General features: G+C 43.8%; 2 protein-coding genes across 3 annotated transcripts in view; one reads left to right on the forward strand and one right to left on the reverse strand.

Moving 5' to 3' along the window:
- LOC115226103 (adenosine deaminase domain-containing protein 1) overlaps positions 1-10,970 on the reverse strand; it is a 36,915-nt gene extending 25,945 nt beyond the window's left edge. The window contains exon 1 of the mRNA XM_029797085.2: positions 10,840-10,970. Coding sequence (XP_029652945.1) covers positions 10,840-10,854 — 15 coding nt within the window. The 5' untranslated portion in view covers positions 10,855-10,970. The remainder of the gene's footprint in view (positions 1-10,839) is intronic.
- On the forward strand, positions 244-13,905 carry LOC118768460 (integrator complex subunit 6 homolog). 2 transcript variants are annotated; one of them, XR_005004306.1, is made up of 2 exons: positions 244-491; positions 6,187-6,383. XR_005004306.1 is itself a non-coding variant. In XM_036515006.1 (2 exons), exon 2 carries the CDS (start codon positions 13,129-13,131, stop codon positions 13,849-13,851), a length of 723 nt encoding a protein of 240 aa, XP_036370899.1. In that variant the 5' UTR covers positions 329-491; positions 12,369-13,128; the 3' UTR covers positions 13,852-13,905. The 2 variants fall into 2 exon arrangements, 1 of the variants encoding a protein (XP_036370899.1); XM_036515006.1 differs by lacking the exon at positions 6,187-6,383 and adding an exon at positions 12,369-13,905 and having other exon boundaries at positions 329-491.
- The last annotated feature ends 13,064 nt before the right edge of the window (positions 13,906-26,969 follow it).

Consider the following 26,969-nt stretch of genomic DNA (forward strand, 5'->3'; position numbering starts at 1 on the left):
ACAAAAAGTATGAGTGGGAGAGAGAGGGAGAAAGAAAGAGTATAAGAAGGAAATAGAGGGGGAAAAGAAAGAGTATGATAGGGAAAGAGAGGGGGAAAGAAAGAGAATGAGAGAGAAACAGAGGAGTAAAGAAAGAGTTTGCGAGGGAAACAGAGGGGGAAAGGAGTATGAGAGGGAAAGAGACACAAAGAGAGTATGAGAGGGAAAAGAGGAGAGGAGACAAAAAGTATGAGTGGGAGAGAGAGAGAGGGAGAAAGAAAGAGTAATAGAGGGGAAAGAGAGAGAGTAGCGAGATAGTGGTTGTGGTGGTGGATGCGTCGGTAAGACTCTCGTGCAGTTTCCGCTTCCCGTCCGTCAGCTGTGTTCACGCTGGCTTCTTCATGTGGTTGTGAATATGTCGTAGTTTAATATACGCATGGCCAACGGAAGAGCTTCCAGTGAGTGTATATAGAATATATATTACATAAATATAGGATCAACAAATAGACAGGGTAGGTATCCCTCGGCATTTAGTAATATTTATTATATATCCATGAATTCCCGCGCACATGGTCTCTGTTTAACTATATATATATGTATATATATGTGTATATATGTATTTAAAGTTGCTTTTTGTGTTTTCTACGGGTTTCTTGAAGCCCACTTTGTTCCTACACCTTGATTCTTGGATTTTACATTTACACACACACAAACTAAGAGCCGAGAATCGGTACTACTTAAGAAAAGTGTTCCCGGTGCGCGCACTCGCGTACTCGCGCATCCGGGCTAGCTAGTCGTGACTAGTCGATCCTACAACGACTACCTAGCAAAGTAAATAAAACACAAAATAATTTTTTTTAAACAAATAAAACAAAAACAAAGTAAGGTTCGACTAGTCACGTCTATCTAACGCGTGTGCACTTCCGGGACCACTCTTCTTAAATAGTACCCCAACGATCTATCTATCTTTCATATATTATGTAATTAATTGCGACAGAAGCAATATTAATATCAATATATGGATATTATACATATATACGGACGATCAGTTGATTATGATTTTTATTCTCCCCTCTCAGAATCACACACTTCCTGCAGCGGTCCTTACGTTTTTCTAAGCCCTATAAAAGAACTCGGACGGTTGGACCTCCAACCAGGGCTTTCACAACACCCTTAAAGCCTGGAACTTTTCAACACCCCCCTCCTGTGTATATATATATATATATATAATTAAATAAGGGTAGAAATTGATATTAATCAATTAAAACCAGTGGCTTAGCATATTAAAAAAAATCCGAAGATTAAAATATTTGTTTGTATATGTATATATATATATATATATATATATATATCGCACTACCAAACTAGTAAATTTACGCATTAGGCCGCGTACCTTAGAAGTATAACTACACTTTAGGGCCCCACTTGTATATTTTGAGCTTCAAAGATTTTTGGAGTCATAAGGCATCTATATATATAAAACGAAGAATATGTGTCTGTCTGTGTGAATCCCTAAAACTTGAGAACTACGCTACCAATTTCATTAAAATTTTACACATGCCTTACTTAGGGTCCATGGAGTGTCATGGGCAAAAAAAACTTTCAACTTCTTGCCTAGGGCGAGCCCACAGCAATATCATATCTTTACTATTTCAGTATTACGTGTCAAAAGTGAAAAAAAACATCTCTATATTGTAATGTCAAATACTTTCACTTTAATACTGAAACTATTAAAGTCAAACTATTATATAAGAGGAGGTTTCTATGGGACAACCGCTGAGAGCCACTGACCAGATCTGTGGCTGGTGCAAAGTCCCCACTCGACCCAAAGTAACATGGTGGTGGAACGACGTGGTTGACAGGGCTATTAGACAAAAGAAACAGGCTTGGAAGGACTGGAAGAACGGAGGTAGCAGGGAATTGTATCAGACTGCCAGAAGGGAAGCTAGGAGACAGGTCTATTTAGCCAGAGGGGGAGCAGATAAGAAAAAATTTGCCAATGTTCTGTGCCGTGAGGACCAAAGACTTGAGGTATTTCGTGTTGCAAGACAGTGTGTGAGAGAGAATCGTGATGTGGTAGGAGAGAAATGTGTTCGCAAGGATGACGGTTCATTTGCGCTAAATGAGGATGCAAAGAGAGAGGTTTGGAGATGCCACTATGAAAGGTTGCTGAATAAAGAAAATGAATGGGATAAAGAGAGTCTGCCGAATGTCGACCCAACAGAGGGACCAGCTATCCAAGTTAACAGTTCTTTGGTAGTTAAGGCAATTAGAAGCATGAAGACAGGGAAAGCCCCAGGCCCATCAGGAATTACTGCAGAGATGCTCAAAATATCTGGCAGTGTCGGCTATAGTCTAGTCATCCGTATAGTTAACCAAGTGATACACGGAGTCATACCCAATGACTGGTGTAGCAGCATAATAGTCAACTGCTACAAAGGTAAAGGAGACGCCCTAGATACAAATAATTACAGAGGTATCAAGCTGTTGGATCAGGTAATGAAGGTTACGGAGAGGGTCATAGCCCAACTGATTAGGGAGAGAGTCAACTTGGACGAGATGCAGTTTGGTTTCGTGCCAGGGAAAAGCACCACTGATGCCATATTTCTGGTGAGACAGCTGCAGGAGAAATACCTAGCCAAAGATAAGTCCCTGTACCTAGCTTTCGTTGACATGGATAAAGCCTTTGACAGGGTCCCCCGATCCCTTATCTGGTGGTCAATGAGGAAACTAGGGATAGATGAATGGCTGGTGAGAGCTGTGCAAGCCATGTACAGGGATGCTGTAAGTAAGGTTAGGGTTGGCAACGTGTACACTGAAGAATTCAAGGTAGAGGTTGGGGTCCACCAGGGTTCAGTCCTCAGCCCCCTCCTATTTATCATAGTCCTCCAGGCAATTATGGAGGAATTCAAGACAGGTTACCTCTGGGAGCTCCTCTATGCTGACGACCTAGCTCTAATTGCTGAGTCACTATCAGAACTGGAGGAGAAGTTCCAGGTGTGGAAGGAGGGATTAGAATCGAGGGACCTTAGAGTCAACCTAGCTAAAACCAAAGTACTAATAAGTAGGAAAGTAGACAAACCACAAATGCCTTCAGGTAGATGGCCCTGCTCGATCTGTACAAAAGGTGTAGGTAGAAACTCTACAAGATGTACCCAGTGTAAGCTATGGACACATAAGAGGTGCAGCAATGTCAAAGGAAGGCTAACTGGGAAGATAGTTTTTGTATGTGGCAGATGCTCAGGAGCAATAAACTCTGAAAATCTGCAGAAAACAACTTCCGTCACTTTCCAGGGAGAAAAACTAGAAGTAGTTGATAGCTTCCGCTACCTAGGTGACCAAGTCAATAGTGGGGGTGGGTGCACTGAAAGTGTAACTGCTAGAGTAAGAATAGCCTGGGCAAAGTTCAGGGAGCTCTTACCTCTGCTGGTGACTAAAGGCCTCTCGCTCAGAGTAAAAGGCACACTGTATGATGCATGTGTACGAACAGCCATGCTACATGGCAGTGAAACATGGGCCGTGACTGCTGAGGACATGCGTAAGCTCGCGAGGAATGAAGCCAGTATGCTCCGATGGATGTGTAATGTCAGTGTGCATACTCGACAGAGTGTAAGTACCTTGAGAGAAATGTTGGACCTAAGAAGCATCAGTTGTGGTGTGCAAGAGAGACGATTGCGCTGGTATGGTCATGTGGCGAGAATGGATGAAGATAGGTGTGTGAGAAAGTGCCAATCCCTAGCAGTTGAGGGAACCCGTGGAAGAGGTAGACCCAGGAAAACCTGGGACGAGGTGGTGAAGCACGACCTTCGAACTTTAGGCCTCACTGAGGCAATGACCAGCAACTGAGACCTTTGGTAATATGCTGTGTGTGAGAAGACCAGGCAGGACAAGTGAGTCCAGCCCACTTATGCATGTCTTTCCTCCCTTGGACACACAAAGACCTGTTGGGGCAAGTGAAATCGAAATCGAACCAATCCTTTGACTGGCATCCGGCAGTTGCCAGGACCGCTGGACTGACTCCTGTGCAGGTGGCAAGTGAAGAAACACCATTTCGACCCTGTGCTTGAGGAGATCCACTGAGTCAAGGACACCGACATCAAAATCAATGAAAACTGTAGTTGTGATCCCTGAGCCGGTGGCACATAAACAGTACCATCTGAACGTGGCTGATGCCGGCGCCGCCTAGACTGGCTATCCGAATCGTGGCCGATGCTATTGCCGCCTCGACTGGCTTCCATTCCGGTGGCACGTAAAAAGCACCATCCGAATCGTGGCCGATGCCAGTGCCACCTCGACTGGCTTCCGTGCCGGTGGCACATAAAATGCACCAATCCGATCGTGGCCGTTGCCAGCCTCGCCTGGCACCTGTGCAGGTGGCACGTAAAAAGCACCCACTACACTCGCGGAGTGGTTGGCGTTAGGAAGGGCATCCAGCTGTAGAAACACTGCCAGATCAGACTGGAGCCTGGTGCAGCCTCCTGGCTTCCCAGACCCCGGTCAAACTGTCCAACCCATGCTAGCATGGAGAACGGACGTTAAACGATGATGAGGAGGAGGAGGAACTGTAACTGGACATCCATTCTGCTAGAAGAAGATCTGCTATAGTCTTATATACTCCACCACTGGTTTTAAATTCATACTAATCAAATTAATAATCAATTTTTCACCCTTATTATTTTAAATCTAAATTTACATCTATATATATAGATGTGTATATATATAACGGGAATCTTTATGAAAATAAACAAAAGACGAAGGCAGGTGGAATACAAACAAACAATTGTATTAGTATGGCGCTCGGGAAATATAAATGAAACAAGTCTTTAACGTTTCGAGCCTACGCTCTTCAACAGAAAGATACACAGAGAAAAAACACAGAAAGGAGAGAAAAAAAATGCGTGCAGTAGCTAGCGAATCAACATGGCGATATATAGATAGATGTATATGTATACATGTATGTGTAGATGTATATATATACATGTAATATGTACACATATATGCAGCCATACACACACACACACACACACACACACATACATAGGTGCAGGTGTGGCTGTGTGGTAACAAACTTGGTTCCAAAACACATGGTCCTCAGTTCAGTCCCACTGTGTGGTGTCTTGGCATGCGTCTTCTGCTATAGCCTCAGACCAACCAAAGCCTTGTCAGTGGATTTGGTAGACAGAAACTGCAAGAAATCAGTTGTATATATAAGTCTATGTGTGTGTGTCTTTGTGTTTCTCCCTCATCACTGCTTCACAACTGGTGTTCGTTTATTTACATCCCCATAACTTACTGGTTTCACGAGAAGAAACTGCTAGAATTAGTACCAGGCTTATCAACATAAAAAAGGCACTACCCTGTGTCTCATATTTTTGTTTTCCCACTCAGTTGTATCTATCAATTTATCTTTGGTAGACGGAAACTGAAAGAAGCCCGTCGTATATGCCAGCGCTGCCTCGACTGGCTTCTGTGCCGGTGGTACATAAAAAGCACCATCCGAACGTGGCCGATGCCGGCGCTGCCTCGACTGGCTCCAGTGCCGGTGGCACATAAAAAGCACAATCCGAACGTGGCCGATGCCAGCGCCGCCTCGACTGGCTTCTGTGCCGGTGGTACATAAAAAGCACCATCCGAACGTGGCCGATTCCAGTGCCACCATGGCTGGCTTCCGTGCCGGTGGCACGTTAAAAGCACCAACCGATCGTGGCCGATGCCGGCCCCCCTGGCATCTGTGCAGGTGGCACGTAAAAAGCACCCACTACACTCATAGAGTGGTTGGCGTTAGGAAGGGCATCCAGCTGTAGAAACTCTGCCAGATCAGACTGGAGCCCCGTGCAGCGCCCGGCTTCCCAGACCCCGGTCGAACCATCCAACCCGTGCTAGCACAGAAAACGGACGTTAAATGATGATGATGTGTGTGTCTGTGTTTGTCCCTCAACATCACTTGACAACCGATACTTGTGTGTGTTTATGTCCCCGTAACTTAGCGGTTCTGCAAAAGAGACCGATAGAATAAGTACTAGGCTTACAAAGAATATGTCCTGGGGTCGATTTGCTTGACTAAAGGCGGTGCTCCAGCATGGCTGCAGTCAAATGACTGAAACAAGTAAAAGAGTAAACCATTTTCTTGTGGGGCAGTTAGTCAAAGCTCTCCACTTTGTTTAGCTGTTCCAACCATGACCATCCTGTCTTTCTTTTTTCTTTCAGATTGTTTTCATCTAGAACCCCTTTGCCTTTGTCCTTGGTATTTTGAAAAAGAAAAAGACAGTGAAAAGAAGTTTGGCTGCTATTTCTAGCTGCTCGAGAGACCACCTCGTAAGAAGAAGCCACTTTTTTTTTTTTTCCGCACGCTCCCTTCGTTCTTCCCCCATCCATTCGAGAGGAAGGCCCCCAGGTCCAGGAATAATGGTTGTCTACCACGACGAGGTTGAAATCGAAGACATGGAATACGACGAAGAGTCCGAACTCTACCACTTCCCGTGTCCGTGCGGCGACCGGTTCGAGATAAGCCTGGAAGACCTAGAAAACGGTGAAACTGATGCCACTTGCCCCGGCTGTTCCCTGGTCATTAAAGTGATATATGATGTTGAGGACTTCATGCAGACTGAAAAAGTGAGCCGTGTCCCCAAACTCCAGACGGCCTGTGCTTAAAGAGGAAAGCCGAAGCAATTGTATAATTTATATTCCAAAGTAAGTATTGTTATTAATCTTACTAGGCAGTCTTTGACTTTAACGTCCCACTCGGCCAAAGGGCAGTCTTTGACTATAAGCATGTCATTTATTTAGCCAAAATTAAGCTGGTATTGTATAATTTATATATCAAAGTAAGTATAGTTATTAATCTTACTAGGCAGTCTTTGACTTTAACGTCCCAGTCGGCCTAAGGGCAGTCTTTGACTTTAATGTCCCACTTGGCCTAAGGGCAGTCTTTGACTATAGCGTCATTTATTTAGTCAAAATTTAGCTGGTATTGTATAATTTATATATCAACATTTAGCTGGTATTGTATAATTCATATATTAATTTATATATCAAAGTAAGTATAGTTATTAATCTTACTAGGCAGACATACTTAGTATGTCCTTTGATTAATTTTAATCCCTCGGCTAATTAATGCTATTTTTTGGCCTGCTATCGCCTGTGTCATTGATTCTGTTATTATCATTTTTTAAAATAGTTACATTGGATAATAATAGAATTAATGACACCTTCGCAAATTAATTTTTGGTGAATTATATATACATACATACGACAGGCTTCTTTCAGTTTCCGTCTACCAAATCCACTCACAAAGCTTTGGTTGGCGCGATGCTATAGTAGAAGACACTTGCCCAAGGTGCCACGCAGTGGGACTGATTCCAGAACCATGTGTTTTGTAAGCAAGCTCCTTACCACACTGCTACTCCTGCGCCTCTATATACTTATTCATACATACATACATACATATATATATATATATATATATATAATGATAAATATTAGGGAATAAATCCAAACTTACAGGGATAAATCAGATTTAGGATTGAATCCAATTTTATAGTAAAATATTATATTATATTAAATTAGAGACAAAACCACTATTAGGCAAATCAAACAATGAAAAACTTAAGCCAATACATAAGATTAATTAATTTATATTATTTAAATATATACATGAAACGATCGTAGTGTGATATTAATTATATTTTTTTAATAATTTTGTTATATATTTAATTAATCTTATGTATTGGCTTAAGTTTTTCATTGTTTGATTTGCCTAATAGTGGTTTTGTCTCTATTTAATATAATATATATATATATATATATATATATATATATACACATATATACACATATATACGACGGGCTTCTTTCAGTTTCCGTCTACCAAATCCATTCACAAGGCTTTGGTCGGCCCAGGGCTATAGTAGAAGACACTTGCCCGAGGTGCCACACAGTGAGACTGAACCCGGAACCCTGTGGTTCGTAAGCAAGCTACTTACCACACAACCACTCCTGCACCTATGAAAATGAAAACCATTTGAATGGACCACCGTGGAATTACCCTTAGGCAGAGAAAACGAAAGCATTTAAATAATTGGATGAGAAAGAACACACCTCCATTCCGTTCGACCTCGCCCAATCGAAAGTGAAACTTCAGGAAAACCCACAGGAAAATCACCTAAATTTTATGCTTATATTTTACTTGTTTCAGTGAAATGACAGCGGCCGAGCTGGAGCAATATCGGGAAGAATTTTAGTTGAATAAATCAACCCCTACTCTTTTTTTTTTTTTTTGTGTGTATGTATATGTGTTGGTTTTTTTTTTTTTTTCTTTTTCGAGTCTGGTTTTTATCCTGTCATTCTGTTTTGCTGAACCGCTAAGTTACGGGGGATGCAAACACACCAACATTGGTTGCCAAGCGGTGTAGATGGTGGTGGTGGTGGTGGGCAGATACACTCACACACACATATGTATATACATATGTATTCTATTCAGTCTTTGGTCTGTGGCCATGCTGGAGTCTACTCCAGTTCTAAGTCTGGTGCCTTTTTGTCAAACCGCTACATAATGGGGAAGTAAACAAACCATCACTGTCAGGCAATGGTGGGGGACAAACACAAACACACTCATAGGCGTGTATATATATATATATATATATATATATATATATATATATATATATGGCTGTGGCCATGCTGGAGCACTGCCTTTAGTCAAAACAAATCAGCCCCCAGGACTTATTCTTTGTAAGTCTAGTACTTATTCTATCGGTCACTTTTGCCGAACCACTAGGTTACGGGGACGCAAACAAACACACACATTTACGTTGGGCTTCTTTCAGTTTCCATCTACCAAATCCACTCACAAGGCTTTGGTCGACTCAAGGTGCCCTGATGTGGGACTGAACCCGGATCCCTGTGGTTGGGAAGCAAGTTTATTATCACACACCCTAGCCTACGCCTGTGTGTATATCTCTTTTCTTTTTTCTTTTACTTGTTTCAGTCATTTGACTACGGCCATGCTGGAGCACCGCCTTTAATCGAGCAACTTGACCCCCAGGACTTATTCTTTGTAAGCCTAGTACTTATTCTATCGGTCACTTTAGCCAAACCGCTAAGTGACGGGGACGTAAACACACCAGCATCGGTTGTCAAGCAATGCTAGGGGGACAAACACACATATACATATATACGACAGGCTTCTTTCAGTTTCCGTCTACCAAATCCACTCACAAGGCTTTGGTCGGTCCGAGGCTATAGTAGAAGACACTTGCCCAAGGTGCCACGCAGTGGGACTGAACCTGGAACCATGTGGTTCGTAAGCAAACTGCTTACCACACAGCCACTCCTGCGCCTATGAAAATGAAAACCATTTGAACGGACCACCGTGGAATTACCCTCAGGCAGAGAAAACGAAAGCATTTAAATAATTGGATGAGAAAGAACACACCTCCATTCCGTTTGACCTCGCCCAATCGAAAGTGAAACTTCAGGAAAACCCACAGGAAAATCACCTAAATTTTATGCTTATATTTTACTTGTTTCAGTGAAATGACAGCGGCCAAACTGGAGCAATATCGGGAAGAATTTTAGTTGAATAAATCAACCCCTACTCTTTTTTTTTTTTTTTTGTGTGTATGTATATGTGTTGGTTTTTTTTTTCTTTTTCGAGTCTGGTTTTTATCCTGTCATTCTGTTTTGCTGAACCGCTAAGTTACGGGGGATGCAAACACACCAACATTGGTTGCCAAGCGGCGTAGATGGTGGTGGTGGGCAGATACAGACACACATATGTATATACATATGCATTTTATTCAGTCTTTGGACAGTGGCCATGCTGGAGTCTACTCCAGTTCTAAGTCTGGTGCCTTTTTGCCAAACCGCTGCATCATGGGGAAGTAAACAAACCATCACTGTCAGGCGATGGTGGGGGACAAACACAAAGACACTCATAGGCATATATATAAAGCTGCTGTTGTCTGTGTATGGCAGGTTTGGTAGCCTTCAACTAACACAATCTCCTCCGGGACCCTGCGGCACAAGTTGACCAAAATTGAGAGTTTGATTGCTCTTCCTTCCGTAGAAGAAAAAAATTCAAATCGGACAATGTTAACACCAAAAATTATTTACATCAAAAAGGTGCTTTTTTTCTATGAAAATCCCTATTTTTTACTACTTTTTTACTGCTGTGTCGCCATTTTTCGGTGTATTTCAACCAGAAAAATGTTCACTTAAAGAGAATAACAAGCTACATAATGCAAAATTTTTACTTTTCAAAAATTCCAATTCTAAAGGGTCGAAACAAACCCGAGTAACGCCGGGCGATACTGCTAGTTTACATATATATATTTGTGTGTGTATTTATATTTGTATAAATGTTTGTCTTGACTTGATTTTTCCCTCGTAGACTTAAAGGTGGGGGCTGATAAATCAAGAACCAACTGGATATTGGTCCTCATTCTATATGCTGGGTGATATTGAAATTTCGCTAAAACCATGCACCATTCAAGCGTTGGGCCTCACGGAAGCAACGACAAATGACCGAGGCCTTTGGCAATATGCGGTGCCTGAGAAGAAGACCCCATGAAGCCCCCAAGTGAAATAGCAGTCGTGGCAGATACTGGTGTAACGCAACTGGCACACAAAAGCACCTATTACATTCTCGGAGTGGTTAGCGTAAGGAAGGGTATCCAGCCGTAAAAACCATGCGAAACCTATCTGGAATCTGGTGCAGCCCCTCGGTTTATCAGCCCTGGTTAAACCATCCAACCCATGCCACCATGGTCAACGGACGTTAAGTGATGATGATGATATATACAGAGAGAGCCGGGGGGGGGGTTAATGTATGAAAACAAGAGAGAGAAAATTTTGAAATACCTTGTTTTTACTCATCTTTTCTTTGGTGTATATATACGTGTGTAGAAATCAAAATATGTGAGTGTGTATAAATATATATATATAATTGTGTCTGTATGTAAGTTGTGTATAAATGTACTTATATATAGCACTCTCTCCCCGTGTAAACTCCAGCAACATTGAAGTGGTTTCGATTTTATCCACCCACAAGCAGTGATCACGTGGCTTTCTGTTTACCCAGGAAGTACAGAGGTCTCTTGCAGTCTGACCTATTTATAAAGTAGGGGAAATCCCACCGTAATATGGTCACGAATATGCTGTCTCTCTCACTCTCGTTCTCTCTCTCTCTCTCTCTCTGTCTATCTTACTCTCTCTCTCTCTCTCTCTCTCTCTCTCTCTCTCCTCTGTCTCTCTCTCTCTCATTATGTATCTTTAAATGGGCAAAGGTAAAAAAAATACGCACACCACCCGATTTTCGGCGTAAACCTAACCCTGCATCCTAACCCTAACCACCGGGTGTGCGTATTCTTTACCTTCGCCCTTTAAACGTATTTGTATGTATGCCTATACATATGTGTATATGTGCTCCAGCATGGCCGCAGTCAAATGCCTGAAACGGGTAAAAGAATTCACACGCACCCGTTCGTTCTCTCTGACATAGAATATGGTGGGTTGCTCGTCCTGTTAGAAAGAGCCGCTAAATTCACTTCAAGCCACATCTATCTGAACAGGAAAGTCGTGATGGCCACAACTGGAATGTCGGTGAGAGGCTTGGACTGTCCAAGGGTGAACAACAACGTAGGGTAATTTAGCGCAGTTATGTCCCTTGCCCCATTAACGAATCTATTCAATAAAGGGGAAGGAGTTATGTCCCTTGCACCGCCAACATAAAGTAATGGCGAACTTATGACTCTTTCGCCACAACTTTCGTTCTACCTGCATCTTGCGGCTCACCTGCGACGGACCGGTGTCCTGTCCAGGTGGGGAACCTATACGCCAAAGAAACCGGGAAACCGGGCCTTATGAGCCAGGCTTGGCTTGAGAAGGAACAAACAAATATATACTCTACTCTTTTACTCTTTTACTTGTGTCAGTCATTTGACTGCGGCCATGCTGCAGCACCGCCTTTAGTCGAGCAACTCGACTCCGGGACTTATTCTTTGTAAGCCCAGTACTTATTCTATCGGTCTCTTTTGCCGAACCGCTAAGTGACGGGGACGTAAACACACCAGCATCGGTTGTCAAGCAAAGCTAGGGGGACAAACAGAAACACACAGACACATATATATATATATATATAATATATATATATATATATATATATACACATATATACGACGGGCTTCTTTCAGTTTCTGTCTACCAAATCCACTCACAAGGCATTGGTCGGCCGAAGCTATAGCAGAAGACACTTGCCCAAGGTGCCACAGAGTGGGACTGAACCCTAAACCATGTGGTTGGTTAGCAAGCTACTTACCACACAGCCACTCCTGCAACTTGTTTATTAATTAGTTTAAATTAATTTTATTTTCTCTTTTGTTGTGTTTCAGGTCCTGCTTGCTTCGACCGTTGGTTGCCGTGGTCATCATCATCTTCATCATCATCGTCGTCATCATGATCCAAGAAAGTTGTTGACTGTTGCTGTGGTGACCCAACAAAATAATTAAGTATATCACGAATAAAAAAAAAAAGTGATAAATATCCGGTAATCGGCAAATTTTGAAATTTCCTAACAAATTAATTCTACGTTTTGGAGAAGTGAAATCTTGCTTTTTTTTTTGCATTTTTAAAAACTTTTTCTTTGTTTTTCAAATTTCTTTATTATTGATTGAAAAAAATTTTTTAATTTCGAATTCAATTCATTTCTCTCATTTTACAAATTCAGAAAAGAATATAATAATAATAATGATCCATTTTACTATAGGCACAAGGCCTGAAATTTTGTGGGGAGGGGCGAGTTGATTTCCTTGACCCCCCACCCCAATGCTGGACTACAGCTTGCTTTGTTAACCCCATGAGGACGAAGAGCCAAATTTGACCTCAACATAATTAGAACTGAGAGCATGAAACCAGGAGAAATAATAATAATAATAATGTTGATTTCAAGTTTGGTGTAAGGCCTGCAATTCCATCGACCCCCAGAACACTACTGATACTTCATTCATTTCACCCTGAAAGAATAAAAGATGAAGTTTGATTTTGGTGGAATTTGAACTGACAATATAAGAAATAATAATAATAATATTATGAGAAGGTATATGTGTTTCTTAATTGGATATTAATTAAACAGGTGTACGACATTTTGAATTCATGGACAGTGAGGAGGAAATGCCAGACTCAGAGGTACTTTTGCCGAGTGTTGCGAAACCAGCTGTTGTTGGTTCAAAACGCAGGCGTGTCAAACGTAAGGGGAATCCAGCCACTGGCTCCAAGATGGGGTCTGGTTCCACAGCGACTTCGACTTCATCAAACAAGGTCCGAATCACGGAGTCTACAGTGGCGGCAACGGCAGTGATGACAGCAGTGACCACCAACACCACCACCACCAGCGGGGCCACTGTATCTCATGTGAGTAGTAAAAAGCAATCGCGTAAGAACTCGACGAGCCGACAGGAGGCTCAGAAGGAAACGAAGGGCGGTCAGGCTTCAGTGGCACTGACCCCTAGTACGGCCGTAGTGAGTACAGGGGGCGAGAGTAGGCCCTCGTCAACGACGAGCCTGGACACGTCGACCGTAACACCACCGCCCCCTTTGCCACCCCAACTGCACCCGCACCCTTCCCTGCTGGTGAAGGAGACCCATGCCTCGTTTAACGAACCCGTCGTCAGTGAGTACAGCTTAACCCCGAGTCTACTCGACGAGGTGCTCTCACAGAAAAAACTCAGGCTCTTACGGTCCCCCGATGTGGTGAAATTCTTCAAACAACGACAACAGCAGACCCTGTTGGCCAACAGCCGGAGCATACGGGGCTTAGGACAGCTTTCGGTGACCACCACCACTAACGTTGCTGATAGGACTCACTTCAAAAACTGACAACTTTTTACTTACAAAAAAAAAAAAAAAATTGAGACTCTCTTTTTTAAAAAAAAAAGATAAACTAAATTATTTAATAAATGTAAATATATTTATATATATTTTTTGCTATTATAAAGTTCTCTTTTTTTTTTTCTTCAATTGCTGTTACTGTTTTTCATGCGTGCATTATTTCTTCAGCCTCCAGGTCAAGCCATACAACAGACCTGGCTACAAATGTTCAGATTATGTTCACTGTATCTTTTATTTCAGACCTAGTGCATCTAGGACTACATTATTTAATGTGTCCTTCCTTGTCGTTTAGCCACAGGTCAGTCCTGATCCCGCAGACCTATGATCAAAGATGTTCCAGCTGTGACCATCCTGTCTTTTATTCAGGCACAGTGTATCTAGGATTACATTATCTAATGTGTCCTTCTTGTTGTTTAGCCACTGGTCAGTTCTGATCCCGCAGACCTATGATCAAAGATGTTCCATCTGTGACCATCCCGTCTTTTATTCAGGCATAGTGTATCTAGGACTACATTATCTAATGTGCCCTTCTTGTTGTTTAGCCCCAGGTCAGTCCTGATCCCGCAGACCTATGATCAAAGATGTTCCAGCTGTGACCATCCTGTCTGTTATTCTGACATTGTGCATCTAGGACTACATTGTCTAATGTGTCCTTCTTTCTTGTTGTTTAGCCCCAGGTCAGTCCTGATCCAGGCAGACCTATGATCAAAGATGCTCTCAGGTGGTCAGGATATGTCATCCAAACGGTCCCTTCAAGACTCCTGCAGACCATTCTCTACAGTGAGGAGCTCCAAAATGCAGATTCAGGGACCAGCTGAAGTGTTCGCTTCTTCAAGCTGGAATTAGCCCCTAAAACCTGGGAGACAAGCTGCCGACCTTCCATCTTGGTGAAGGACAATCCATTTCGGTTGTTCCACTTTTGAGGAGAAGAGAAAGACTGAAGAAGCTAAGAGAAGGCAACGCAGGGCCCTCCAGCCAAGACCACCACCCTCCCTGCCTGGCGACCAGTGCCCAAGAATGTTCCATTCCCGACTTGGCCTTCTGAACCATGTCAGGTTTAAACATCACGGACGCACTGGATGAACCAAACTCAGACATGAGTGATGCTGCTGCCGCCAATTATCTCTTCTCTCTCTATATAAACGGCAGTTTGTCTGTGCGTGTTTCTGTGTGTCTGTTTGCTTGTACCCTCACCCTGACCACGGCTTTCAACCGATTCTGATGAAACTTGACACACCCATAGCCCAATGCCGTAATTCCAAAGTAACGCAGCGAAAATTTTGAAAAGTTCCCCCAGTTCTGAAAAAAAATCGATAAATTCGACATGGGGTCGAGAATCAGAAACACAAACCACAGAGTGTCTAGGGGACGCAACTCGACCTTCTTAACTCACATCGTATACACAGAAGTATTCGAGTGAAGAGAAGACATTGCAACCTATACATGCGCCTTCGTTCCCTAGAGGGAAAGGACTAGATTGGGATTAGTCGTTGCCTACTAGGGGCTCTTACATACCCTGGCAACGCCGGGATATGCTGCTAGTGAGTGGATAAATACATTATCACCAACTAGGGAATTATACACTTATACATGGGAAAGAACAGATACACACATATATGTCCATATACCTTATTTTTATATGTGTGTTTATGCATCTATATGTATGCATGTATTTATCTCTCTCTATATGTATGTGTGTGTGTGTGTGTGTGTGTGCATATGTATCTATATATGTGTGTATATGCATCTTTATATAGTTGTATATATATATCTATATATGTGGAGGCGCAATGGCCCAGTGGTTAGGGCAGCGGACTCGCGGTCGTAGGATCGCAGTTTCGGTTCCCAGACCGGGCGTTGTGAGTGTTTATTGAGCGAAAACACCTAAAGCTCCACGAGGCTCCGGCAGGGGGTGGTGGTGATCCCTGCTGTACTCTTTGCCACACTTTCTTTCTTCTGTTGGCCTGCTCGCTTAGCCAGTAGGGTGGCGTCATTTGAAGGCTAAAACAATGTGAAGCGCATTGTGACCAGCGATGTGTAGCAACATCTGATAGTCTGGTCGGTAACGGTGATCACGGTGATATCTATATATATGCCTGCCATCACCACAGATGGAGGAAGCAGGTCAAGGAGGGGATCGACACTTTTGAGAGAGCACGTATCCAGCATGAAGAACTTAAGCGAGCTGCGCGAAAGCGCACAGCTCGTATAGTGAATGGAGAAAGCTTGGTCTGCAATGTTTGCAGTCGTGTATGCTTGTCAAGAGCAGGGCTCATTAGCCACCAACGGAGCCGCAAATGCAAAATATAAGTTAGTCCTAGAGCGCACAATGTTCCTGAAGGTCGGCAATGTTCTTCCTCAATCACGAGTGGACGGCCATCATATATATATATATATATAGGCGCAGGAGTGGCTGTGTGGTAAGTAGCTTGCTAACCAACCACATGGTTCCAGGTTCAGTCCCACTGCGTGGCACCTTGGGCAAGTGTCTTCTACTATAGCCTCGGGCCGACCAATGCCTTGTGAGTGGATTTGGTAGACGGAAACTGAAAGAAACCCGCCGTATATATGTATATATATATATGTGTATTGCTTGACAACCGATGCTGGTGTGTTTACGTCCCTGTCACTTAGTGGTTCGGCAAAAGACCGATAGAATAAGTACTGGGCTTACAAAAGAATAAGTCCCGGGGTCAAGTTGTTCGATTAAAGGCGGTGCTCCAGCATGGCCGCAGTCAAATGACTGAAACAAGTAAAAGAGAGAAAGAGTATATGTGTATGTGTGGGTATGCATCTATATATAGAGGGTGCGGTGGGTAAATTAGCACCATTTTGTTTTTGATTTTGTCAACTACACAGTATCGTAGGGTCAGTCGGGCACTGTCTGTGAGAAAAACGGCACTGCAACCACATCACCCTTAACATCTGCCCACCTAACTCCCCAGACTGCAACCCCCTTGATTATGTGTGGGGCACAGTTGACTGAGAGACCAACAAAACTCCTTGCAACACCAAAGATGAACCGAAGGCAAGGATTATGGCAGCATTTACCAACTTAACCCTTTAGTGTTCAGATTATTCTATCAAACATAATGCTTATTGATTCCCATTGATTTGAATTAATCGTGCATTATCCCATATCTTCAAGATCTTGATGGTGTAATTACTTAATGTAGAATAACATTGTAGGGTAGGTGTGAGAGCCTGGATCTGGTTAGTTTGAACATAAAACAGATTAAATATTTTGGCCGGATTTGGCCAGTTTAAATACTAAAGGGTTAAACAATAAGGAGACCATCCAGAAGTGTTGCAGGGTATTTCGAAGTTCCTTTACTCTCGACACATGTTTCGAAGACAGCATATATTCATTCCAAAGGAATAAAGGGTGCATTATGCAATCTTCTCATCAGGAAAGAAAGGGAGCCTCTCTCAACAAGCCAATGGTGATTTTATTGCACGAATTTACTCTTTAGTATTTCAAAATGTTTTTAGGTAATTTTGGTAAATGTGTCTGTTAAAATGAGATGTCGGCGAAATTTTCATTTTTATGGAATTTAGACAACAGTTTATTCACAGACACGGATTGTATCATGTTATCTGCATAAGTCTGTGGTGACCCAGACTTTGCATCACACCATCTTGGCAACCCTTCCCCCCCAATTCTCCTCATCCCCTCTTCTCTCATTTTCTCTTCCCCCTCTCCTCACTTCTCCTTCCTCTCCTTTCCTCATCTTCTTTCTCCCTCCTCTCCTTCCCCCTGCCCCCTTTTGTACCCTCACACCCTACCCCACATACCACTCCACCCACCCACTCTTCTCCCACTCTCCTCCTTCCATCTTCCCCTCTTCTCCTTTCCCTTCCTCCTCTCCTTCACCCTACCCCCTTTTGTACCCTCATCCCCCTCCCACACTCAGCCTCTCTCATCCCACTCCTCCCATCCTCTTCTCCACTCCCCATCTCCCCCTTCTCCTTCCTCTCCTTTCCTCATCTTCTTTCTCCCTCCTCTCCTTCCCCCTGCCCCCTTTTGTACCCTCCTCCCTTCTCACACCCTGCCTCTCCCATCCCACTCCAACCACACTCTTCTCCCTCCCTCTTCTCCTCCCACACTCTTCTCCTTCCATCTTCCCCTATTCTCCTCATCCCCTCATCTCTCATTTTCTCTTCCCCCTCTCCTCACTTCTCCTTCCTCTCCTTTCCTCATCTTCTTTCTCCCTCCTCGCCTTCCCCATGTCCCCTTTTGTACCCTCCTCCCCTCTCCCATCCCACTCCACCCACACTCTTCTCCCTCCCTCTTCTCCTCCCACCCTCCTCTCCTTCCCCCTCGCCATCTCCCACCGTTCCCTCCTCTCCCTTTCACCCCACTCTCCATACGAAACCATAGCAACTGGTCTCCATGGTTTCAAGCCTAACTTCCATTTCGTTTCCCATTCATCCTCAATGAAAAGAACGACTTCCACCGAACGAGCCATTAATTAGCAATTGTTTTGTTAACGAGGTTTATCAAGGTAATATCGAAAGAAAGGCAATGGATTCAATTATGCAGATTCGAGGTAGGGAGGGAGGGAAGGGTGGAGAGTCATGATCTGGAAGCGTCTATGATCTGTACAGATTTATGAGCATGAAATATATATATGTGAATATATATAGTGGCTGTGTGGTAAGTAGCTTGCTTACCAACCACATGGTTCCGGGTTCAGTCCCACTGCGTGGCATCTTGGGCAAGTGTCTTCTGCTATAGCCTCGGGGCCGACCAAAGCCTTGTGAGTGGATTTGGTAGACGGAAACTGAAAGAAGCCTGCCGTATATATGTATAGGCGCAGGAGTGGCTGTGTGGTAAGTAGCTTGTTTACCAACCACATGGTTGCGTGTTCAGTCCCACTCTGCATTTCACCTTGGTCAAGTGTCCTCTACTATAGCCTCGGGGCCGACCAAAGCCTTGTGAGTGGATTTGGTAGACGAAACTGAAAGAAGCCTGCCGTATATGTATAGGCGCAGGAGTGGCTGTGTGGTAAGTAACTTGTTTACCAACCACATGGTTGCAGGTTCAGTCCCACTGCGTGGCATCTTGGTCAAGTGTCTTCTACTATAGCCCGTGGCCGACCAAAGCCTTGTGAGTGGATTTGGTAGACGGAAACTGAAAGAAGCCTGCCGTATATATGTATAGGCGTAGGAGTGGCTGTGTGGTAAGTAGCTTGTTTACCAACCACATGGTTGCAGGTTCAGTCCCACTGTGTGGCACCTTGGGCAAGTGTCTTCTGCTATAGCCTTGGGTAGACCAAAGCCTTGTGAGTGGATTTGGTAGACGGAAACTGAAAGAAGCCCATCGTATATATGTATAGGCGCAGGAGTGGCTGTGTGGTAAGTAGCTTGTTTACCAACCACATTGTTCCGGGTTCAGTCCCACTGCATTTCACCTTGGTCAAGTGTCTTCTACTATAGCCTCGGGGCCGACCAAAGCCTTGTGAGTGGATTTGGTAGACGGAAACTGAAAGAAGCCTGCCGTATATATGTATAGGCGCAGGAGTGGCTGTGTGGTAAGTAGCTTGTTTACCAACCACATGGTTGCAGGTTCAGTCCCACTGCATTTCACCTTGGTCAAGTGTCTTCTACTATAGCCTCGGGGCCGACCAAAGCCTTGTGAGTGGATTTGGTAGACGGAAACTGAAAGAAGCCTGCCGTATATATGTATAGGCGCAGGAGTGGCTGTGTGGTAAGTAGCTTGTTTACCAACCACATGGTTGCAGGTTCAGTCCCACTGCATTTCACCTTGGTCATGTCTCTACTATAGCCTCGGGGCCGACCAAAGCCTTGTGAGTGGATTTGGTAGACGGAAACTGAAAGAAGCCTGCCGTATATATGTATAGGCGCAGGAGTGGCTGTGTGGTAAGTAGCTTGTTTACCAACCACATGGTTGCAGGTTCAGTCCCACTGCATTTCACCTTGGTCAGTGTCTTCTACTATAGCCTCGGGGCCGACCAAAGCCTTGTGAGTGGATTTGGTAGACGGAACTGAAGAAGCCTGCCGTATATATGTATAGGCAAGGAGTGGCTGTGTGTGTAGTAGCTTGTTTACCAACCACATGGTTGCAGGTTCAGTCCCACTGCGTGGCACCTTGGTCAAGTGTCTTCTATATAGCCTCGGGGCCGACCAAGCCTTGTGAGTGGATTTGGTAGACGGAAACTGAAGAAGCCTGCCGTATATATGTATAGGCGCAGGAGTGGCTGTGTGGTAAGTAGCTTGTTTACCAACCACATGGTTGCAGGTTCAGTCCCACTGCGTGGCATCTTGTCAAGTGTCTTCTACATATAGCCTCGGGGCCGACCAAAGCCTTGTGAGTGGATTTGGTAGACGGAAACTGAAAGAAGCCTGCCGTATATATGTATAGGCCGGAGTGGCTGTGTGGTAAGTAGCTTGTTTACCAACCACATGGTTGCAGTTCAGTCCCACTGCATTTCACCTTGGTCAAGTGTCTTCTACTATAGCCTCGGGGCCGACCAAAGCCTTGTGAGTGGATTTGGTAGACGGAAACTGAAAGAAGCCTGCCGTATATATGTATAGGCGCAGGAGTGGCTGTGTGGTAAGTAGCTTGCTAACCAACCACATGGTTTCGTGTTCAGTCCCACTGCGTGGCATCTTGGGCAAGTGTCTTCTGCTATAGCCCCGCCCCGACCAATGCCTTGTGAGTGGATTTGGTAGACGGAAACTGAAAGAAGCCTGTCGTATATATGTATATGTGTGTCTGTGTTTATCCCCCTAGCATTGCTTGACAACCGATGCTGGTGTGTTTACGTCCCCGTCACTTTGCGGTTCGGCAAAAGAGACCGATAGAATAAGTACTGTGCTTACAAAGAATAAGTCCCAGGGTCGATTTGCTCGACTGAAGGTGTGTGCTCCAGCATGGCCGCAGTCAAATGACTGAAACAAGTAAAAAGTATAGATATATATATATATATAAAACTTACTTGACCAAATTCACTCACAAGAATTGGTCAGCCCAAGGCTATAGTATAAGATATTTGCCCAAGGTGCCATGCAGTGGGATTGACCTATAACCATGTAGCCGGGAAGCAAGCTTCTTACCACACAGCTGCTATTTATGTATAACTTCTGAGGTTCTGCCAGCAATGGAACATATGTAGGTAAGATTTCATCTACCCCATTCTCTAATTTTAGATTTTTATTCACATACCCAGCCACCCCAGCTGCTAACTGTAAGCTATAAAACAAATTTTCAGCTTATTGCAACTTCGACATGGGAAAAAACCAACCAAGCACCACGTCAATAAACCACTATTGCCCTGAGGTTTTTTTTTAGACCATCTCTATGGACTGCTTGAAGTTTACTAACGGCGTAGGAGTGGCTGTGTGGTAATAGCTTGCTTACCAACCACATTGTTCCGGGTTCAGTCCCACTGCGTGGCACCTTGGGCAAGTGTCTTCTACTATAGCCTCGGGGCCGACCAAAGGCTTGTGAGTGGATTTGGTAGACGGAAACTGAAAGAAGCCCGTCGTGTATGTTGTGTGTATGTGTTTTGTGTCTGTGTTTGTCTCCCCAACATCGCTTGACAACCGATGCTGGTGTGTTACGTCCCCGTCACTTTGCGGTTCGGCAAAAGAGACCGATAGAATAAGTACTGTGCTTACAAAGAATAAGTCCCAGGGTCGATTTGCTCGACTGAAGGTGGTGCTCCAGCATGGCCGCAGTCAAATGACTGAAACAAGTAAAAGAGTATATATATATATATATATAAAACTTACTTGACCAAATTCACTCACAAGAATTTGGTCAGCCCAAGGCTATAGTATAAGATATTTGCCCAAGGTGCCATGCAGTGGGATTGAACCTATAACCATGTAGCCGGGAAGCAAGCTTCTTACCACACAGCTGCTATTTATGTATAACTTCTGAGGTTCTGCCAGCAATGGAACATATGTAGGTAAGATTTCATCTACCCCATTCTCTAATTTTAGATTTTTATTCACATACCCAGCCACCCCAGCTGCTAACTGTAAGCTATAAAACAAATTTTTCAGCTTATTGAACTTCGACATGGGAAAAAACCAACCAAGCACCCACGTCAATAAACCACTATTGCCCCTGAAGGTTTTTTTTAGACCATCTACTATGGACTGCTTGAAGTTTACTAACGGCGTAGGAGTGGCTGTGTGGTAAATAGCTTGCTTACCAACCACATTGTTCCGGGTTCAGTCCCACTGCGTGGCACCTTGGGCAAGTGTCTTCTACTATAGCCTCGGGCCGACCAAAGGCTTGTGAGTGGATTTGGTAGACGGAAACTGAAAGAAGCCCGTCGTGTATGTGTGTGTGTATGTGTTTGTGTGTCTGTGTTTGTCTCCCCAACATCGCTTGACAACCGATGCTGGTGTGTTTATGTCTCTGTAACTTAGCGGTTCAGCAAAAGAGACCAATAAGTGCTGGGGGTCGATTTGCTCGACTAAAGGCGGTGCTCCAGCATTGCTACAGTCACATGACTGAAACGAGTAAAAGAGAGTAAAGAGTTCCTACACCTTGATCGGTTGGTGTGTCATATATATATATATACGATGGGCTTCTTTCAGTTTCCGTCTACCATATCCACTCACAAGGCTCCAGCATGGCCACAGTCAAATGACTGAAACAAGCAGAAGAGTAATAGAGTAAGGGTGTATATATGATACTCTTTTCTCTTTTACTTGTTTCAGTCATTTGGATGCGGCCATGCTGGAGCACCGCCTTTAGTCGAGCAAATCAACCCCCGGGACTTACTCTTTGTAAACCCAGTACTTATTCTATCGGTCTCTTTTTGCCGAACCGCTAAGTGACGGAAACGTAAACACACCAGCATCGGTTGTCAAGCAATGCTAGGGGGACAAACACAGACACACAAACACACACACACATACATATATATATATATATATATATATATATACATATATACATATATACGACGGGCTTCTTTCAGTTTCCGTCTACCAAATCCACTCACAAGGCATTGGTCGGCCCGGGGCTATAGTAGAAGACACTTGCCCAAGATGCCACGCAGTAGGACTGAACCCGGAACCATGTGGTTGGTAAGCAAGCTACTTACCACACAGCCACTCCTGCGCCTATATATATATATACATATATACGACAGGCTTCTTTCAGTTTCCGTCTACCAAATCCACTCACAAGGCATTGGTCGGCCCGGGGCTATAGCAGAAGACACTTGCACAAGATGCCACGCAGTGGGACTGAACCCGGGACCATGTGGTTGGTTAGCAAGCTACTTACCACACAGCCGCTCCTGGTGATGACGATGACGTTGTTGGCCTAATTGCACTTGTAATTCAAATTTCGCTGCTTTCGTGTGTCCCACATTTATGTATTGAACACCACACAACAGAAGCTGCTGCTGCTGGATTGCTCCGTTATGTGTGAGAAAGAGAACAACCTGATGTAGTGATTAACGAATGCTATTGATCGATTATCTTTCTTCTTTCCTACGTTCTCGGCGTCCATGTGTGCCAGGTGCCAACAAGCTGTCGACAATGATGGGCGGGTTTCCTTCTGAACAGCTGCACATGTCAGTGTGTGTTTGTATATATATATATAAATAGATGGATATATATAGGCGTAAGAGTGGCTGTGTGGTAAGTAGCTTGCTTACCAGCCACATGGTTCCGGGTTCAGTCCCACTGCGTGGCATCTTGGGCGAGGATCTTCTATAGCTACACATATATATGTGTGTGTGTGTGTGTATATATATATACATATATATATCAATCATGATCACGTGATCAACCAGACCATCAGATGTTGTTACACATCGCTGGTCACAATGCGCTTCGCATTGTTTTAGCCTTCGAATGACGCCACCCCACTGGCTAAGCGAGCAGGCCAACAGAAGAAAGAGTGGTGAAAGAGTACAGCAGGGATCACCACCCCCTGCCGGAGCATCGTGAAGCTTTTTTTTAGGTGTTTTCGCTCAATAAACACACACAACGCCCGGTCTGGGAATCGAAACCGCGATCCTACGACCGCGAGTCCGCTGCCCTAACCACTGGGCCATTGCGCCTCCATGTGTGTGTGTGTGTATATAATGAAAGAAAATGGAGAATTATGGATGTATACTCTTTTACTTGTTTCAGTCATTTGACTGTGGCCATGCTGGAGCACGAATAATTTATTTGTATGACTTTATGAGGTTGGAAGTTTTTTTTATAAAAACAATGCAAATAAATTGTAAATTATGAAGCTTAGAAAAAGAAATGGCAGATGCCAACAACCTACACGTGTTTCGATTCATGCCCCCTGGGGATTTGTAAGTCTAAGCATTTGGGTAGGGCCATGTGCTAAGAATTGGTCATCATTTTCAACTATGCGGGGTAGAATCTCATCAGGGCTTTATAGGCTTATTACAACAAGGGTCCATACATTTCTAGAAAGGATACAGTTGAATGTCATGTGGGAGCATGAATCGAAACAGGTGTAGGCTCTTGGCATCAGACATTTCTTTTAGAGTTCTGTAATTTACTAGCAGTATCGCCCCGGCGTTGCTCGGGTTTGTAAGGGAAATAACTATATAAGCATTTTTAGAGATTGCTAACCACAAAGGGGGGTGTTACTGTAGCTTTTTACGTTCTGAGATTTAATAATACATTTTTAGAGAGTTACTTCCCTTATATAATAGCAAAAAAAATGCATTAAAAATGGGAAAAAATGATGGTAAATTTTTTTTTTAGACGCATGCTAATACCCAGAAGGGCTCAATATGAATCACGACTATAAGATACCCGGTTTTGGTTACACTGCACCGCAAAATGTGGGAGTAGTTAGGAATCTAAATCGTAGGAGACAGACACACAACTTCACTTTTATATATAAAGATTTGTATTTATTCTTTTGTTTTATGTTTTTATTTGTTTCAGTCATTTGACTACAGCCATGCTGGAGCACCGCCCTTAGTCAAGCAAATCGGCCCCAGGACTTATTCTTTGTAAGCCTAGTACTTATTCTATCGGTCACTTTTTGCCGAACCACTAAGTGACGGGGCCGTAAACGCAGGAGCATCGCTTGTCAAGCGATGTTGGGGGGCGGGGACAAACACACACACACATATGCGAAGGGTTTCTTTCAATTTCCATTTACCAAATCCACTCACAAGGCTTTGGTAGGCCCAAGGTTATAATAAGAAGATACTTGCCCAAGGTGCCTCGCAGTGGGACTGAACCTGGAACCATGTGGTTGGGAAGCAAGCTTCTTACCACACAGCCAATACACACACACATATGTTTGTGTATGTGTTAAGGTCATACCTTTGGTAACGAGCCGCAGGTGTCAAAGCAGGTGAATATGAAGTATTTTTATTGATCTTATATTTATCGTTTTTGTTGTTTTTGATGCAGTTTTAGGACAATTCAGGTGTTGCCATGACGATGTAACAGCTAAACTTAAATGCACACACATGTGTGTGTCTGTGTGTGAGTGTTGGTGTGTGTACGTATCTGTTTCTGTGTGTGTGTGTGTATCTCTGTTTCTGTGTGTGTGTGTGTATCTCTGTTTCTGTGTGTGTGTGTGTATCTCTGTTTCTCTGTGTGTGTGTGTATCTCTGTTTCTGTGTGTGTGTGTGTATCTCTGTTTCTGTGTGTGTGTGTGTATCTCTGTTCTATGTGTGTGTGTGTGTTGTGTATCTCTGTTTCTCGGTGTGTGTGTGTGTTGTGGTGTGTGCGTATCTCTGTTTCTCTGTGTGTGTGTGTTGTTTGGTGTGTGTGTATTCGTTTTCTTGTGTGTGTGTGTGTGTGTGTGTGTATCTCTGTTTCTCTGTGTGTGTGTGTGTATCTCTGTTTCTGTGTGTGTGTGTGTGTGTGTGTATCTCTGTTTCTGTGTGTGTGTGTGTGTATCTCTGTTCTGTGTGTGTTGTGTGTGTGTATCTCTGTTTCTGTGTGTGTGTGTGTGTGTGTGTATCTCTGTTTCTGTGTGTGTGTGTGTGTGTCTCTGTTTCTGTGTGTGTGTGTGTGTATCTCTGTTTCTGTGTGTGTGTGTGTGTGTGTGTCTCTGTTTCTGTGTGTGTGTGTTGTGTATCTCTGTTTCTGTGTGTGTGTGTGTGTGTGTGTATCTCTGTTTCTGTGTGTGTGTGTGTGTGTATCTCTGTTTCTGTGTGTGTGTGTGTGTGTATCTCTGTTTCTCGTGTGTGTGTGTGTGTGTATCTCTGTTTCTGTGTTGTGTGTGTGTGTGTGTGTGTGTATCTCTGTTTCTGTGTGTGTGTGTGTGTGTGTGTATCTCTGTTTCTGTGTGTGTGTGTGTGTGTGTGTATCTCTGTTTCTCTGTGTGTGTGTGTATCTCTGTTTCTCGTGGTGTGTGTATCTCTGTTTCTGTGTGTGGTGTGTGTGTGATATCTGTTTCTAGTGTGGTGTGGTGTATCTCTGTTTTCTGTGGTGTGTGTGTGTGTGTGTGTGTATCTCTCTGTTTCTTGTGGTGTGTGTGTATCTCTGTTTCTGTGTGTGTGTGTGTGTGTGTATCTCTGTTTCTCTGTGTGTGTGTGTGTGTGTGTGTATCTCTGTTTCTGTGTGTGTGTGTGTGTGTGTATCTGTTTCTCTGTGTGTGTGTGTGTATCTCTGTTTCTGTGTGTGGTGTGTGTGTGTGTATCTCTGTTTCTCTGTGTGTGTGTGTGTGTGTATCTCTGTTTCTGTGTGTGTGTGTGTGTGTGTGTGTATCTCTGTTTCTCTGTGTGTGTGTGTGTGTGTATCTCTGTTTCTCTGTGTGTGTGTGTGTTGTATCTTGTTCTCTGGTGTGTGTGTGTATCTCTGTTTTCTGTGGTGTGTGTATCTCTGTTTCTCTGTGGTGTGTGTGGTGTGTGTGTATCTCTGTTTCTGTGTGTGTGTGTGTGTGTGTGTGTATCTCTGTTTCTTCTGTGTGTGTGGTGTGTGTATATCTGTTTCTCTGTGTGTGGTGGTGTGTGTATCTCTGTTTCTCTGTGTGTGTGTGTATATCGTTCTGTTTGTGGGTGTGTGTGTGTGTGTATCTATGTTTATGTGTGGTTGTTGTCTGTGTGGTGTGTGTGTGTGTGTGTGTATATCTGTTCTCTGTGGTGTGTGTGTGTGTGTTTATCTTGTTCTGTGTGTGT

This window comes from Octopus sinensis, linkage group LG29, assembly GCF_006345805.1.
Source record: "Octopus sinensis linkage group LG29, ASM634580v1, whole genome shotgun sequence".
Taxonomy (NCBI): Eukaryota; Metazoa; Mollusca; class Cephalopoda; order Octopoda; family Octopodidae; genus Octopus; species Octopus sinensis.

Excerpts from the sequence above, each read along its gene's own strand:
- LOC118768460 (XM_036515006.1), top strand. The coding sequence starts at position 13,129 with ATGGACAGTGAGGAGGAAATGCCAGACTCAGAGGTACTTTTGCCGAGT.